We start from the raw sequence: 15,240 nt of genomic DNA, 5'->3' as shown, positions 1-15,240 counted from the left end.
AAAACTGTGTAGTGAAAGCAAACAAAATCTAGGGATTAAAATACTACTTCATCTTTGTGGTACCAGTGCTTGGGAGAGCAGAGGAAGCACACAGAATGGGAGAAACAGAAAGCTTGCCGTTATCCTACAATATCCTACAACTGGACATATATAGTGGCCAGTCTATCCATAATCACAACGGTTCTTAATTCTTGTTTGATACCATTCTGTGCTTCCTCAATTACGTCTCTCAAAGATCCTTCGACATTCTTTAGAATTTCAAAATCTCATAAATAAAACTAAATCAAAGGAAAGATCAATCTCTTTTTAAAAATTCACCATCCCATTCCAAACCCACTATGTCTATTGAGAATTGCTACGAAATGTGCCTTCACCTCTTGGTTTTCAGTTAAGGTAGCTCGTGTACTAGAGCAGAATATCTTGTCTAAAGTTGGAAACCCTATCACTGATTCCACATCAGAATTATGTCGGTGATATAATATTCCTTTTTAAAATAATTTACTTACAACATCAAATGCCATAGAGAACATAACCTGAAATATAAGCTGTATAAGCGCCCTTTACTTCCAAGTGTCCAGACAGTTCTAATTGTTGATATGTATCACCTTTCTAGTCACAAGATAGGAAACCATGGGGCCAGTAAGACTATTCAACTTATCTAAACCTTAAGACTACTTGAAGCCAGCCTCTTTACAAACCATAATTATCTGCCAGGGCTTGGTACAGAAAATAAAAACTGTCTTGAGTATTTTAAGAAGACATATATTACAAGTAACGGTTTTCAAAACTGGTAGGCAGGCTGGAGGGAAAGTAATGGGGACAGCTCTGGACTATTAATTTCAATGTAAATTCTCATAACTATGATCCAGCACGGAGAAATGACTATTGCTGTTAGCAGAAATGCTGCTAGCAGTAATACCTCAATGCCACAAAACTTGAGACTAGACACTGGATCATGGAGTCCAGATGCAGCAAACATGACAGAAAAGGCTTGTGTACTTTGCCTTGAATGACTCCCAGAGTGCATGTGCCTGCACACAGCTATGTAACCAGTGCTCATCCCTTAGGATTCAGATTGCAAAGCACATTCACCATCAAGACTGCTCTGATCTCTCCTAGTTTGTTGTTTCTTGGTTATGTTCTCACTGCACTTGTAAAAATTAAAATGTGTGAACTGACACCAAAATAATGATATTCTTAGCACAGAGATGAGGCCATTTTTCTCTAGCTTAACTAGTCTCCCACTAAAGGCTATAGTAAGGCTTAATTCTTCAAGAGGAAAGTAAAAAATTTTGCAAGAAATATCAGTGTCACAGTGAAACAGTTCATTATATACAAACTGATTTTATTAGAGACCGAAAACGTTATTCACACCACCTTTTACTTCTTTTTGCAGCTTTAATTTTTAAAACATTTTCTGGATCCACTGGGTGACTAAATATCTTCACATGCCCATTAGCTAAAGAAACTTCTATGGAGGACTTGAGTAAAGTTGCATGCTACTGCTATAAGAAAGGCATATTCATTTATAATCTACTCTTCTGCTCTCCTGTAGAACTGCTTACAAACAGCATCACTGCAAAGAAAGATTTATGCATAACTCCTACATCCTTCAGGCTGTTCTAGCATTAATCTTCTGATGTCTAGCAAGATAAGAACTCATAGTGAACAGTTTGCTGCATTTCTCATATAAGCTCTCTCCAGTGTGAGTTGATATAGAATAAGGGACACACCTCAACTGAAGGATTTCCCACAATTTTTATATTCATATTGCTTCTCTCTTGTGTGAACTCAATAAGAAAGTCATATTTAATGTCTTTCCCATGTTACATTTATAGCGTTTTTCTCCAGTGTGGACTTATGTCAATTAAGGGATTAATACTGGCTAAAGGCTTTCCCATGTTTATTGTCTTCCTAGGCAATAAATGGTCTCTCTACAGTGTGAACTGTGATGGACAGTAAGGCTGTACCACTGTTAAAGACCTTCCCATATTCATTACATTCATAAGACTTTTCTTCCAGTATAAATTTTCAGGAAAGATCTATGGCTATTAATGTATACGACAAATATTCTATTCATACAGTTTCTCTCTTGTATGACTTTTCACACATATAATGATTCATATGGCCTAAAGGCTTTTCTACACTTATTGCATCACTGGGTTTCTCTGAATTATGTATTCTCTGATGGGCAGTAAGATTCGAGCCTTTGCTAAAAGCTTTCCCACATTCGTTACATTTATATGGCTTTTCTCCAGTATGAATTCTCTGATGTACAGTAAGGTTTGAACTACAGCTGAAGGTCTTCCCACATTTAATACATTCATAGGGCTTCTCTCCAGTATGAATTCTGTGATGTTGAAGCAGGGATGACCTATGACTGAAGGCTTTCCCACATATACTGCATTCATAAGGTTTCAATCTAGTGTGGTTTCTTAAATGCATATTCAGTGATTCTGGCTGGTTGAAGGATTTCCGGCATTTTTGACATTCAAAAGGTTTTTCTTCAGTATGAATACTCTGATGCTGAATAAGAAATGACAAGCTGCTAAAGACTTTCAGACATTTGTTGCACTCAAATTGTTTCTCTATAGCGTGAATTCTTTGATGTCGAGTAAGGTGTGAGCTACAGCAAAAGGCTTTTCCACATTCACTACATTCATAAGGTTTCTCTCCAGTATGAATTTTCTGATGGTGAATGAGAGATGATCTATGAATGAAGGCCTTCTCACATATTCGACACTCATAGAGTTTTTCTTGAGTATGGATTCTCAGATGTTCAATGAGATGTGAAACACGACTAAATGACTTCCCACAATTCATACATTCATATGGTTTCTCTCCAGTGTGAGTACTCTGATGATTGGTCAGTGAGGACACATGGCTAAAAGCCTTCCCACATTCAATACATTTGTAAGGTTTCTCTCCACTGTGACTTATCTGATGACGAGTTAGGGATGAGCCATGGCTAAAAGTCTTCCCACATTCGTGACATTCATATGGTTTCTCTCCTGTATGAATTCTCCAATGGCGATTAAGGATTGATTGTTTGCCAAAGGCTTTCCCACATTCATTGCATGTATAGACTTTCTCTCTATTGTAAGTCTGGTTAAGGGTAAGAGATTTGCTCTGGCTGAAGGCTGCCACACTTTCTTTAGAATTCGAAAGTTTCTTTCCACCATTGATCTCCTCATTTTTTATAACAGACTTTTTTGGTAAGCTCTTCTTAAATATATCATGTTTATGTGATTTCCCTTCAGCAGAAATTCTCTGTGGTTCAGAAAGAATAGACTTTAAATAGAAGATGCTTCTAAATGTACTGTATTTGTAAACATTTCCCCAGTGGGACTTTCTCTAAAGGTGAGGGTTACTGGTCTGAAATGTTCTACCTGATTTTCACGCTTCCCCTCCAACTTCTCTATATATTCCCACCTTGCTAAAATTTGAAAATTCATGACTTTGTTTTATAATTTTTTCTATTATTACCGTTTGGAGTGAATCTTCATCATAAATATCCTCCTTCGTTAATAATTCCTTGTTTTCCCATCTTGATTCCCAATCTGAAATATACCAAGAAAGCAAAACACTGCTTTTTCTGTACTTCTTGAAAAGAAACTTCTATGGTAAGAATAAGAGATAAGAAACAGAGCACATCTCCACCCCCAGGAAGCACATGACTGAATTCTCATTTATTCAATAATTTCTCAACAAAGTTCAAATAGAGCAGAGAATAGAGACAGCTCACAAAGATGGGAACAGAGTGTAATAAGCGAAATGAGCTAAAAACAGGCAATCAGTATGTGGAATAAAAGTGAAATTATCAGAAAAAAATGCAAAAGGTCTTCTGGATTCCAAGCCAACATTCTATTCTGTACCTACATTTATGTGAAAGACCACATTTTATCTCACAGTCTTGGTTCTCCAACTTTCAATTAATCTCAATTTGCTGTCAGATTAGCATGCTTAAAATACACAATTTATAGGAGTACATTAAAAAGTTAACAATGAACAAAATATTTTTTATCACTCAGAAAGATTTAGGCTTTGTTTGTGTAGGATCTGTGTGAAATCATATTATGTACTGGACATTAGAAAATATTGTTCCTAGAAACCTTTTATATATTCTTTACTTCCTCCAACACTTATGTTCACATTTGAACTTTGAAGCTCGGCCTTAGGGGAGAAGTGATTTCCATCTAACTGACAGCCTTTCTTCACCTAAAAAGATCGGTATATTTTTCCTTAGGTGGTCTTAAAGAGAACAATTTGCTTTATTTTACTTCAAATAGAATAACAATTTGAATTATTATGATGGCAAAACCTTCACTTTTGATTAGATAACATAATACAGAAAGATAATAATTTGGGATGGAGGAATGGCCATTTTAAAATCTAAGCTAAGGATCCCTCAATTTGTTACATTTGGGATCTCTGAAGACGGTATCCCTAAAATACCCTAAAATGCCTCCATACTTTCTACAAGCATGTTTTACAAAGATCTCTTTTGCCTGATGCTCCATGACTTACCTAGAAACATACCTTTTGACAGTTTTTTCTCCACCATCCAAGGTTCTTTCCCATCTTCCAGTAAGCTGATCACATACGGCTTAGGTATGGAAAGACCTGCTTGCAGGAAAAATATAAAACCTGTTTAAACTATGGTCCTCATGGAGGACAGGCCATCATCATAAAGGAACCAAAGGCAGTTTTGAAGGATGGTCATTGAAATGGGAGGATAAGCTTTAGGAAGGGCACAACAGAGCTCTACACATCCTTGGGAGCATGAAACAAAATTTCAGCCATATACTCAGGAGAATCTCCAGCAATTCTGAGTAACAGAAGCTCTCCCTCATTGGGATGAAAAGCGAGATATGCTTACCTAGAGAAACCAGGTTCTCATAATTCTGGACCATCACATCCTTGTATAAATCCCTCTGAGCAGAATCTAGCCATCCCCACTCTTCAGGAGAGAAGTCTATGGCCACATCACTAAATGTCACCTGAAATAGCAAACATATTTAGGCTCAGTCACAGCCAAGGCCACTTCTGTCACTGGTTAAGGGGTAAAATTATCCCGGTTGTAGAAGAGAACAAGATTCAGTAGTTGTGACAATGACTAGGAATCTGATCTAAGTTAAGTAGTAATTGGATAATTACATGTTTGGCATTGTTTTACAGTATGGGTAAGAGACAAATATAAGAGCTTTGCTTCAGGAGAGTTTTAATTCTGTCAAAGGGAAAAGAATTCTGAAATTTTTTAAATCAGCATTCAACATTTGACAGCACATAGTCAAGTGCTTAGTTGTGTTTTTTATAGCTTACATGATAGGTAAATAAAAAATGATGATTTTTGAACCACTAAGGTTCAAAAAAAAATGATCCAATAAGTTCAGAAAAAGACATCTTGAAAGACAGACACATACATAACTAATTTATAAACAAAAACTACTTATGGTATATAATTAAACCTTGTATTGATAATATATAATTAAAATAACTTGAGACCCCTGGGCAAGAAGACTAAAGAATAGTTTCATGCCACAGGCAGTCCCTGAATTGGACCTTAAAGTAAGGACAAAGAATTAAAAGACACATTTCAAGGAAAATATTCTAAGGAAACAGTACCCATTCATGGTATTATTTAAAATGGCAAAACTTTAGAAAAAGCTTAAATGTTCAGTAATAGTTTGTTAGTCAAATTATAATACATGCAAAAAATGTATGCATTTTAAATGGCATTATTCTTATCTTTCATTGGTGAAACAGACATTATTTGGCCGTGATAAATTTCTCATTCCAAGAGTGGTTGATTTAATATTCTATTACTTTATTGGATATTTTGCATGTATGTTCATTAGTGATCCTGGTTTTTGGTTTTAAAGAGGGAATTTACCTTTGCCAGGTGTTGGGAAAGCAGCTAAAAATCAAATCTGCCAAGCAGAAAATACTCTTTACAATGTAGAAGAGAGAACAGTTTTACTACTAAGTAAGCATCACAGCAGACTGTAACATACTTCATAGGCAATCACGAATGAGATGCAAGGACAGAAAGAAATCTCACCCTTTTATAAAGCCAGGATAACCTATATAACACATAGATGTTTTCAAAATAAATAATTTGTCCTCAAGTTAGAGGACTTGGCAGCGCCATTTGCAACATACAGTTCATCCTAAATTCCCAATTTGGAGTGACCAACCGTGTTAATTGCTTTTACCCCAAGAAAAATAAAAATTCTCCTATCCTCATGACAAGCAGGTAGTTAGAACTTGGAGCCAGAAGCCTAGGCTAAACCCCCACACAGGGAGATAGGGGTGCATTGTCCTTCATGTTTTCATTTCAAAGAGATGGCTGCAAGGCCTTAAGAAAGACTTTACTGCCCTGAAATATTGGCAGGGGCTTATTTAGCTTTGAAAAAGATTCACAAGCATCTCAAAGGGACAGAGAAAGGATTTACAACTACAGGTTTTTCTCAAAGGAAATACCCTAAAAAAAGGGAGGAGGGGAGGATCTCTTTCCCTTTTGGAACCAGGGAAAATTCCTTTTTTCATTTGTCTTTATACTTACCCAGGTATTAGGGTTATGCTAGCCTTATCATATGAATGGGAAAGTTTCTAATCTTTTCCTACTTTCCACGATGGTTTTAAATGATTGGCTTTTACAAATCCTACTCGATAAACCAAATTTAAAAATCAATACTAGGGGCGCCTGGGTATCTCAGTCAGTTAAGCATCCAACTCTTGATTTCAGCTCAGGTTGTGATCTCAGGGTGGTGAGACTGAGCCCTGTGTCAGGCCCACACTTAGCAGAGTCTACTTGGGATTCTCCCTCTCCCTTTGCCCCTCTCCACCACCATGCCCCCCCCCACCCCGCACAGGCACACTCTCTACCTAATAAATACATAAATCTTCTAAAAAAATCAATAATTAATGCACAAGATACTATGTTTTATTCCACCAATGCAAAGATATTTCATATTTTAAGTTTTGAACACATATTAATGAACATCATTGTACTAAGTCTAAAAAAGAAAACTCACATAATCTCATTAATAGATACCCTTTGTTCTTTATTTAAATCAGGGTTTCTCAACCTTGGCACTACTGACATTTTAAGCTAGATAATTTGTTTGTTTTGGGTGCTGTCCTGTACATCGTAGAACAGTTAGTTAGTAGCATCCCTAGCCTCCACCCATCAGATACTAGTCGCAATTCCCCTCTGTCTCCCTAGAGTTATCCTTAGAAAATGTACTGTTGGGGCTCAGTCTTTAAGGGTCTGCCTTTGGCTCAGGGCATGATCCTGGGATCCTGGGATCAAGCCCCACATCAGGGTCCTCTGCTGGGAGCCTGCTTCCTCCTCTCCCACTCCCCCTGCTTGTGTTCCCTCTCTAGCTGGCTGTCTCTCTCTGTCAAATAAATAAATAAAATCAAGAAAGAAAAGAAAGAAAAGAAAGAAAAGAAAGAAAGAAAGAAAGAAAGAAAGGAAGGAAGGAAGGAAGGAAGAAAGAAAATGTACTGTAAGCCCTAAGGGGTGACTGTGGAAGCAGCTGAAGGGTCAGCAGCATTCCTGGTCTCAGGCTATTGAAAGCAATGGTCTGGCATGATCCCCTGGGGCAGCGCATAGGTTTAGAGCGATGGAAGAATGTAACCCTCAGTCCCCCTTCCTGTACCTGACAATTGCTAGCAGACACATCCCGCTCCTCCCTTACCCCACGACTGCCTCCCTGCGTGCTGGCGTGCAGGGGAGAATGCAAGCCTGCTTTATGGCTTCAAGATAGTTGCCATCCTTTTGTACTCCTTTCTCACCATTTGATGCATCTGTCCTTGCTTTTCTGATAAAAAATAAAATAAAAGCTATGTGCAGAATTCAGCTGCTGCTCTCTCCCTTGCAGAGGCAGTCCTGCATGGCCACTCAAATTGGTGTCTGAGAACTTTATTTCAGTGCATGACAACACCCCCCAGACCGTGACAACCAAATGTGTGTCCATACATTATCAAATGTCCCCTGTAGGTAGGGCTAAGGGGGACAAAATCACCTGTTTGAGAACCACCACTTCAGAAGATGTTTGCAGTTCCCTGAAAGACTCTCAGCCCTACCCACCTATGCTCGAGGTGGTCCCTCAGTTTGCTGTAACTCCACTTCTATCTCTGCCTCCCTGGTACCATGCGCCACCAAAACCAGTTACAGCCTTGCCTCCCCAGGGATGCCTCAACTCTCTCTGCCCCTTCAATTGCCCAGCCAGCCTAGGATGTTCATTCATCTTTGTCCCCAGAAGAACTTAGGATATTTGTTCCAGCACCTACCTAAATTTCTTATGCGTTCTTGCTTTTCTACCAGCCCTGTAATGCTCAATACAGCCAGTAGCCACATTTGGTTATGTAAGTTTAAATTAATAAAAATTAAAAATTAAATAAAATTTAAAATTCAGTTCCTGGGTCACTTTAATCATAGCTCAAATACTCAACAGTCATATGGGGCTGGTGCGTACCATACGGGACAACATACATAAAGAACATTTCCACCACTGTAGAAAGTTCTCTCAGTACTGCACTAGATCAAGAAGTCCTACAAGTCGGCGCACACTCAAACCCATGTGCAATTCTTCCTAACAGGTACAACATAAATGTTTACGAAATGAATCAAGAGTGTCTGGGTGGCTCAGTCGGTGAAGCATCCAACTCCTGATTTTGGCTCAGATCATGATCTCAGCGTCCTGGGATTGAGCCCCATGTCAGGCTCCACACTCAGTGGGGAGTCTGCTGGAGATTCTCTCTCCCTCTCCCCCTCACCCCCACTCTTGCTCACCTTGCTTACCTACTCTCTCTCTAAATTAAATAAATAAATCTTTTTTAAAAATCAATCAATGAATTATTTTGGCAGCTAGTTCATTTTACCTTTTACTTTTAAAAAAATAGTTTTTTGGGGTGCATGGGTGGCTCAGTAGGTTAAATGTCTCCCTTCAGCTCAGGTCGTGATCCCAGGGTCCTGGTCAGTGGGAAGCCTACTTCTCCCTCTCCCTCTGTCAAATAAATAAATAAAATCTTTTTTTAAAAATCGTTTTCAATTCTAGTTATCTAATATTCCCAAGAAACCAGACTCTGCCCAACAAGCACATACACCACTAATACCTTCCGTGCAGGCTTCACCTTCCACCCCATGATTTTACCCTACCATTTTTTCAAAGCTTCTTCACTCAACAACTATTTACTAAGCCTCTGTTTTGTACCAGATACCACTCTGGGTACTGAAAACAGCAAAAAAAAAAAAAAAAAAAAAATCCCTCCCAGAGGGAAGAGACGAACAATGAGCATATGCATTTAGTAAACAAATAGTATATTATCTAGTGAGTGAAAATCACTACACAAAAAAAACAACAAAGCAGTGAGGAGGAGGAGAAATGATTGTTGGAAAAGTTGACTGCAGGTGTTCAGAGAAGCTTTACTGAGAAAGTAACCACTGCACAGAGCTATGAAGGAGGTAAGAATGCCAGCCTGTACATATCTGGGGAAAGAAGATTCCAAGCAGACAGTACTGCAATTTCCAAGGTCTGGAAGCAGCAGCCAGTGGCTAGAGCTCACAAGGAGCAAGGAGACAGAGCAAGATGAGATCAGAAAGGTAAAAGCCTGATTACACAAAGCTTTTTAAGTCACTGTAGTACTCTGACATCTGAGTTAGGGCCACTGCAGAGTTTTAAGCTGAGCAATGACAGGATGGTGGCAGTGGTGTGGTTGGATGGTCTAACCATTGGTCATATTCTGTGGATATCCTCTATGTATTTTAGATCCAACTAGACCGTCTGAATGTAAGTTTTAAGAGAAAGGAAAGAATCAAAGATGACTCCAACCATCTCTTGACTTGAACAACTGAAAAGATTGATAAACCATTAACTGAGACCATATAATAGTGCTTTGACACCATAAAGCAATTAACCCAAAATTCCAAACGAATTTTGAATTGTAGTAAAAAACAAAACAAAAAAGTTTTGCTCAAGACTCTACAAAGACATCAAGCAGAGAGACAGTAGAGAAGAGAAGCACTGACAGAAGAGAGTACTCTGGAGTTCTGTGGGCTCCATCCTTTGCTACAATGAAAGGAATCATGGATCCAGTCCCTAAAAGGACTCTTGTTAGGTAGGAACTGGTAAGAGACGCAAAGCACTCAAGAGTTCTGCTTAGGTGGTTCAGGAAGATCTGGGGACATTACCGACTTACCTGGAACATGACTTGTCAACACAGTCCTTTTTCCAGCCTCCTGTCTTAAAGAAGAGTAGTGTCCTGAGAAGGCAGATCAAGAACACAAAAAAGGAGCCATGAAAAATGAGGCTTATCTTGCAGCGATGTGACCCATCTGCAAGGAAAAGCACACTGGGAATCACTTTCTAGGGCTCCATTCTTTCCCTAAACTAGCAGAGTGTTCCTTGGCACGAGGTAACCATTCACCAGGTGCCAGAGGCGTGCAAATCAACTACTACATATTTTTTAGACAGACTCACAGAACAACAGTAATAACGTTAAGGGCTCATTCAATCTTCTCAACTATGCATGACAGACATTCACATTATTCCATATTTCTTTTCTAAACGATGAGAAAACAAACTCTTTGATACTGAAGCAATGTGTTGAAGGCTGCACAAATGGAAAGCATCGCTTTCACGACTGGACTGCCTAAAAATCATTGCAGGTGGCGTTTCCTTTCAGGGCGTACGCTGCACAATCACTCCACCATTTCCTTCTCGCAACAACTCTACGAGGTAAACGACAAATCCCTTTTTACAGAGAAGACAGGCCCAGGAAGCTAAGGCCTTGCTGGGGCTCACACTGCGGTGTAGACTCGGCACCAGCGAGGCCGTGGCGGCCGTACCCGGCGCCCGGCCACCCTGCCGGGACCCACACTTGCCTGAGTCCCGGCGGGCCCGCCCTGGCCCTGAAGTCCGGGCCGGGGGATCCAGAGCCCGCACCTCCGCGTACTTGACACGTGGAGAGCGGACCACGGCCGCTGCCGTCGAAAGAACTGCACTACACCGGGAGAATTTCCCTGCCTGCCTGAGATTACCGCGCGGTGGACGGAGGACGCAGCCCACACCGGAAGAGCATTTCCCAGCTTCCTCCACGTCGGCGACGAGTTACCTGTGCCTCGCACTTCGCCCAGTAAAACCACACTTCCCAGAAGGCTGCGCGTTCGCGCGCGCTTTGGGAGCCCAGCGAGAAAAACGGCTGAGTTTTCCGAGGAGTGCCACCGTCTGCAGCCTTCGTTGCAAAGCTGCTCTGCTAGGACGCGCACACGAAGTGTCGAGAGGACAACAGGCCCGCGCTCTGCGTGCTTCTTAAGTACAGGGGCGCCCAAAGCACGAAACTACACTTCCCAGAACATGATGCGGCCGCGAAAGGTCTTCCGGGTCGCCGGGTCGCTAGCGCGGACGCCCTCCTGCTGGGACTTGGGCAGTCCTTGCTGGTGCCGGGGGAGAGCGGGCGTCTATCCGCGGAAGGTTTCTCAGGCAGAATTCTGAGCCGCTCTGGCCAGCTCGTGTGGGCCTGGAGTGTTGGCGCCAGCTTGCCCAGCACTGTGGTTCCTAAAAGGCCCTGTGTCCGGGCTGTCATGGCAACCGTTGTGAGCGGACAGAAGACACTTCTCGGAAATTCGTGCGGTCCCGTCACGGCTATGATACTGACTGCCGCTATCATGTGTACAGGTCCTCGAAGGACTCAGAAACGGCGGCCTCAGGTGAGCGCTTTAAGGAAAAAGGCCTTCACTCCTGTAACCCGTAGAGCCTGACCCACTTCTGTCCCCAGAAGCGCTGTCCTTGCCCCCTCACCCCCCCACCGAAACGCCCGCTGGAGGAGATGGACGTAGGCCAAAGCAGTCTACTGCGGGTGTGTATTTGGGTTGTTTCCTTTACTTTTTTTCTTAATTTTACTTTTAACTGTTCATTTCATTTTATTTTTTTATTTTTAAATTTATGTGTTAGCACGAGCAGGGGGAGCCGCAGACAGAGGGAGAAGCAGGCTCCCCGCTGAGCAAGGAGCCGGTTGCAGTACCGATCCCAGGACTCTGGGATCATGACCTGAGCCGAAAGCGTAGCTTAACCCACTGAGCCTCTCAGGCGTCCCTGTTCATTTCATTTTAATTATGCTTACTTTTAAATTATAGTGTGACTAAGGATTTTCTTGTATATGTCAAGTACTTAGGTGCATAAGATTCATTAGACAATGCTTCCACCTTGGTATATATCTCGTGGCTGTGCTATTTAATTCCTGTAGCAAGAGTAGTTTGTAAAAACACTGTGGCATCACCTAGATTCTCCTCAAGGCCTACAGTAGGTAACAACAAAAGATTTTCCAGTGCAAAGTATATTCCCATCCATGTCTTTATTATACAATGACAGATTGTTTTCCAAAATTTTACCAATTTGCACCCCTACCATGGCTTGTAATTATTTTGGTTGCCAGTTATTACTGCCAGTACTTGATTTTGTGAAATTTTCAGATTTTACCAATCTTCTAAGTGTGAAATTGTGACTCAGTGTGGCTTAAATTTGCGTTTCTTTTATTGTTAATAAGATTGAGAATCTTTTCATGTGTCTATTGGCTTTACTATTTCCTTCTCTGAGAATTGCACATCTTTTGGTCATTGTTCTCTTAGAGCAAAGGCCTTTTTGATATTAACATACAAGTTATATAGAAAAATGCAAGATTTTAAAGGCAGAGGACAGAGACTAGGATATTGGAGTTTTTTCACCCTTAGATTCCGGGTTTGGAAATGGATTCAGTAACCAAATGTGTTTTCTACAGTTTTTACATGTTTTGTGGTGTGAAATTCTTCGATTTTTCTCTTGCTAGGGATATGTTGAGCAACTTGAATCTGTGAAGTGGTATCTTCCTCTGCTCAGCAAATTTTTCTTCCCTTTATATATTGCCTCATTCTTTCTTTTTGTAAACACCAGTTGGTAGGTCTTTCTACTCTGTCCTTCATGGGTCTTTAATCCTCCTCTGTAATTTCCATCTTTCAGTGTCTGTATTGCATTCTGGATAATTTATTCTGCTCTGTCTCCTATTCATAATCCCCTTTCCAGGCAATTCTTTGAAATTTCAGTTTTTTAAATACTTTTGGTAACATGGTAGACACAGTTGACTCATAATATGCATGTGATAATACCAATAACAAGATTTTATGAATCTCCTTGTAAATTTGTTTTTTTTTTAATTCCTCACTCAGTTTGCTTTGTTTCCTTTTTTGGTTGGTTATCTTTGTGTGCCACTTTGTCCTTGAAAAGAGATATTAGGGGGCTTCCCGATATCCTTGTATGAAAGTACCTTTCTTTTCTAGAGATTATATAATTTCATTTTCGGACAAGTTCTGGGATTACTGCCAGTCTGCAACCACTTTAAACTACATTTAGACATAAAGTCCCTGCTCAGTCCATCCAGCAAGCCTTACATAGGGATTCTTCATTGTTGCTGCTTTTTCGTCATAACCTTCCTGGGAGAATTATAAAGCCTTCCATTATGAGTCCTCAGATTTTTGGCACATAAATTAAGTTCATGGTGGGGTGAGGGGAGTGGCTAACTTCAAAGGACTAGATGGGGTTGGGGGCAGAGGTGAGAAGTTTAAATAGAGGGCTAGTCCTTTTGTTTCAATAGCTACTTATGGCCAGCTCTTAAAGAACATTACTTCAAAGCTGAACCCCTAACATGTGAGTGCTCCAGAAAAGATGGAGGCATTCTGATGAGTAGAGAATGAGAGGAGAAATCTGGGGGCAGGTGGAGTGGGAACTCATAGGTGTAAGTAAACTGGTTTTAAATATGCCATTCTCTTGTAAAAGAAAATAGACCCAAAAAAGATCAGTAAGGAGTTAGGAAAATACGTGACATACTGAACCCATTCCTTCCACTAGCCCTAAGCTGCCTTCTTTACTTTTTCTATTAGGCAATATTTACAGTAAATGATTTTACTGTTGGAATTTATCTGGTTAAGGGCACATTTTAGAATATAAACTTGGAAGAAGAAAAGCCAGTTCATGTTGATTCTGAAACTGTCCCAAGACTCAGGGCAAAAAGTAAGTTTGGAACTCTAACTTGCAGAGGCATCAAAAAAATGATTTATTTTTGCCATAGAGAGAAATTTCTGCTGAGACCTCTGGTGGAGATCTTTGTCCTTGTTACTGGCTCATCCTCCATCTATCACTTGATAATGAGCCTACACATACACTATAGGCCAAAGTTTTAAATCCAGGAGACCTCTGGTGGAGATCTTTGTCCTTGTTACTGGCTCATCCTCCATCTATCACTTTATAATGAGCCTACACATACACTATAGGCCAAAGTTTTAAATCCCCGTTCTTCTGCCACTGGTTTGAAGACCTATCCGTTCCAATCTGACCCAGAATGTCCAGTGTAGAAGCTGTGCAGAGCCTCCAACAAAACCTTCATGCTCTCTCCTTCTGTCCTTGAGGAAATCGGACATCCTACATCTCTGATTATTTATGTTACCAGTATTAGGTTCACACCAGACTAAAGGGTGAATCCAGTGGGAAGTGTCAGGTGTGCGTCCGGTTGACCAATAGTGTATAGCCATTGTTTTGGTAGGTTGGCTGGGTTCCCTGAGGGAAACTAAGGGCTGGGTGTCAAGGGCCCTGTTTGTGGCTGATGGGGAGAACGTCCCTTCTCGTTCCTTATCCTCCCTTTTGGATCATAGAGGAATTGGAATAAACCTTGCTTTACTTCCAAAAGGGACTTCATTTAGACCTTAAGCCTGAGAATACCTTTATGGGGTTTACAAGGTAAAAAGCCCAAGTTTTTCCCACTAGTTGATTTTACATGTTTTGTCCAAAAAGTGGCTTAGGGAAGATGAACTCCCAATGTGTATGTTAGTTGGGAAAATGAGTGTATGGAGAGAAAGTTTTACTGTTTGGTTTTTTTAAGTTCAGTAAACACTACAGCAAAATTTAGAAAAATATTAACGCTACCTCTAGAAAGTGACTTAACATGCTCATCTGTTGAAAGGTATTATTTATTAATAACTGTAGACTTATATTATGTGTACTCATTCTTTTTAACTACTGAATCCATTGTGAATGTCTTGGGATATTAGTAACATACAACCTATGCCCTCATTAGAATGTCTACAGTGTTCCATATTAGGAATCATAAAAGTAACATATTTAAGCAGTCTCCCCTTAATGAACTTTTTCTTTGTGCTCAGATTTTTATTTAAATGTGTGAAGAATATCCTCATACATACGTTGT

General features: G+C 40.4%; 1 protein-coding gene across 1 annotated transcript; it reads right to left on the bottom strand.

The window, feature by feature from the left end:
• Window positions 1–1,328: 1,328 nt before the first annotated feature.
• Window positions 1,329–11,118, bottom strand: LOC113244747 (zinc finger protein 181). The gene is given in 7 exon segments (XM_026484316.4): window positions 1,329–3,335; window positions 3,338–3,432; window positions 3,434–3,560; window positions 4,528–4,623; window positions 4,880–5,000; window positions 10,210–10,272; window positions 10,895–11,118. Coding segments are annotated over 6 exon segments (1,707 nt in total). The 5' UTR covers window positions 10,219–10,272; window positions 10,895–11,118; the 3' UTR covers window positions 1,329–2,076.
• Between the last annotated feature and the right edge of the window lie 4,122 nt (window positions 11,119–15,240).

Source organism: Ursus arctos, unplaced genomic scaffold (assembly GCF_023065955.2).
Source record: "Ursus arctos isolate Adak ecotype North America unplaced genomic scaffold, UrsArc2.0 scaffold_19, whole genome shotgun sequence".
NCBI lineage: Eukaryota > Metazoa > Chordata > Mammalia > Carnivora > Ursidae > Ursus > Ursus arctos.
This window is presented reverse-complemented; position numbering and strand designations above follow the sequence as displayed.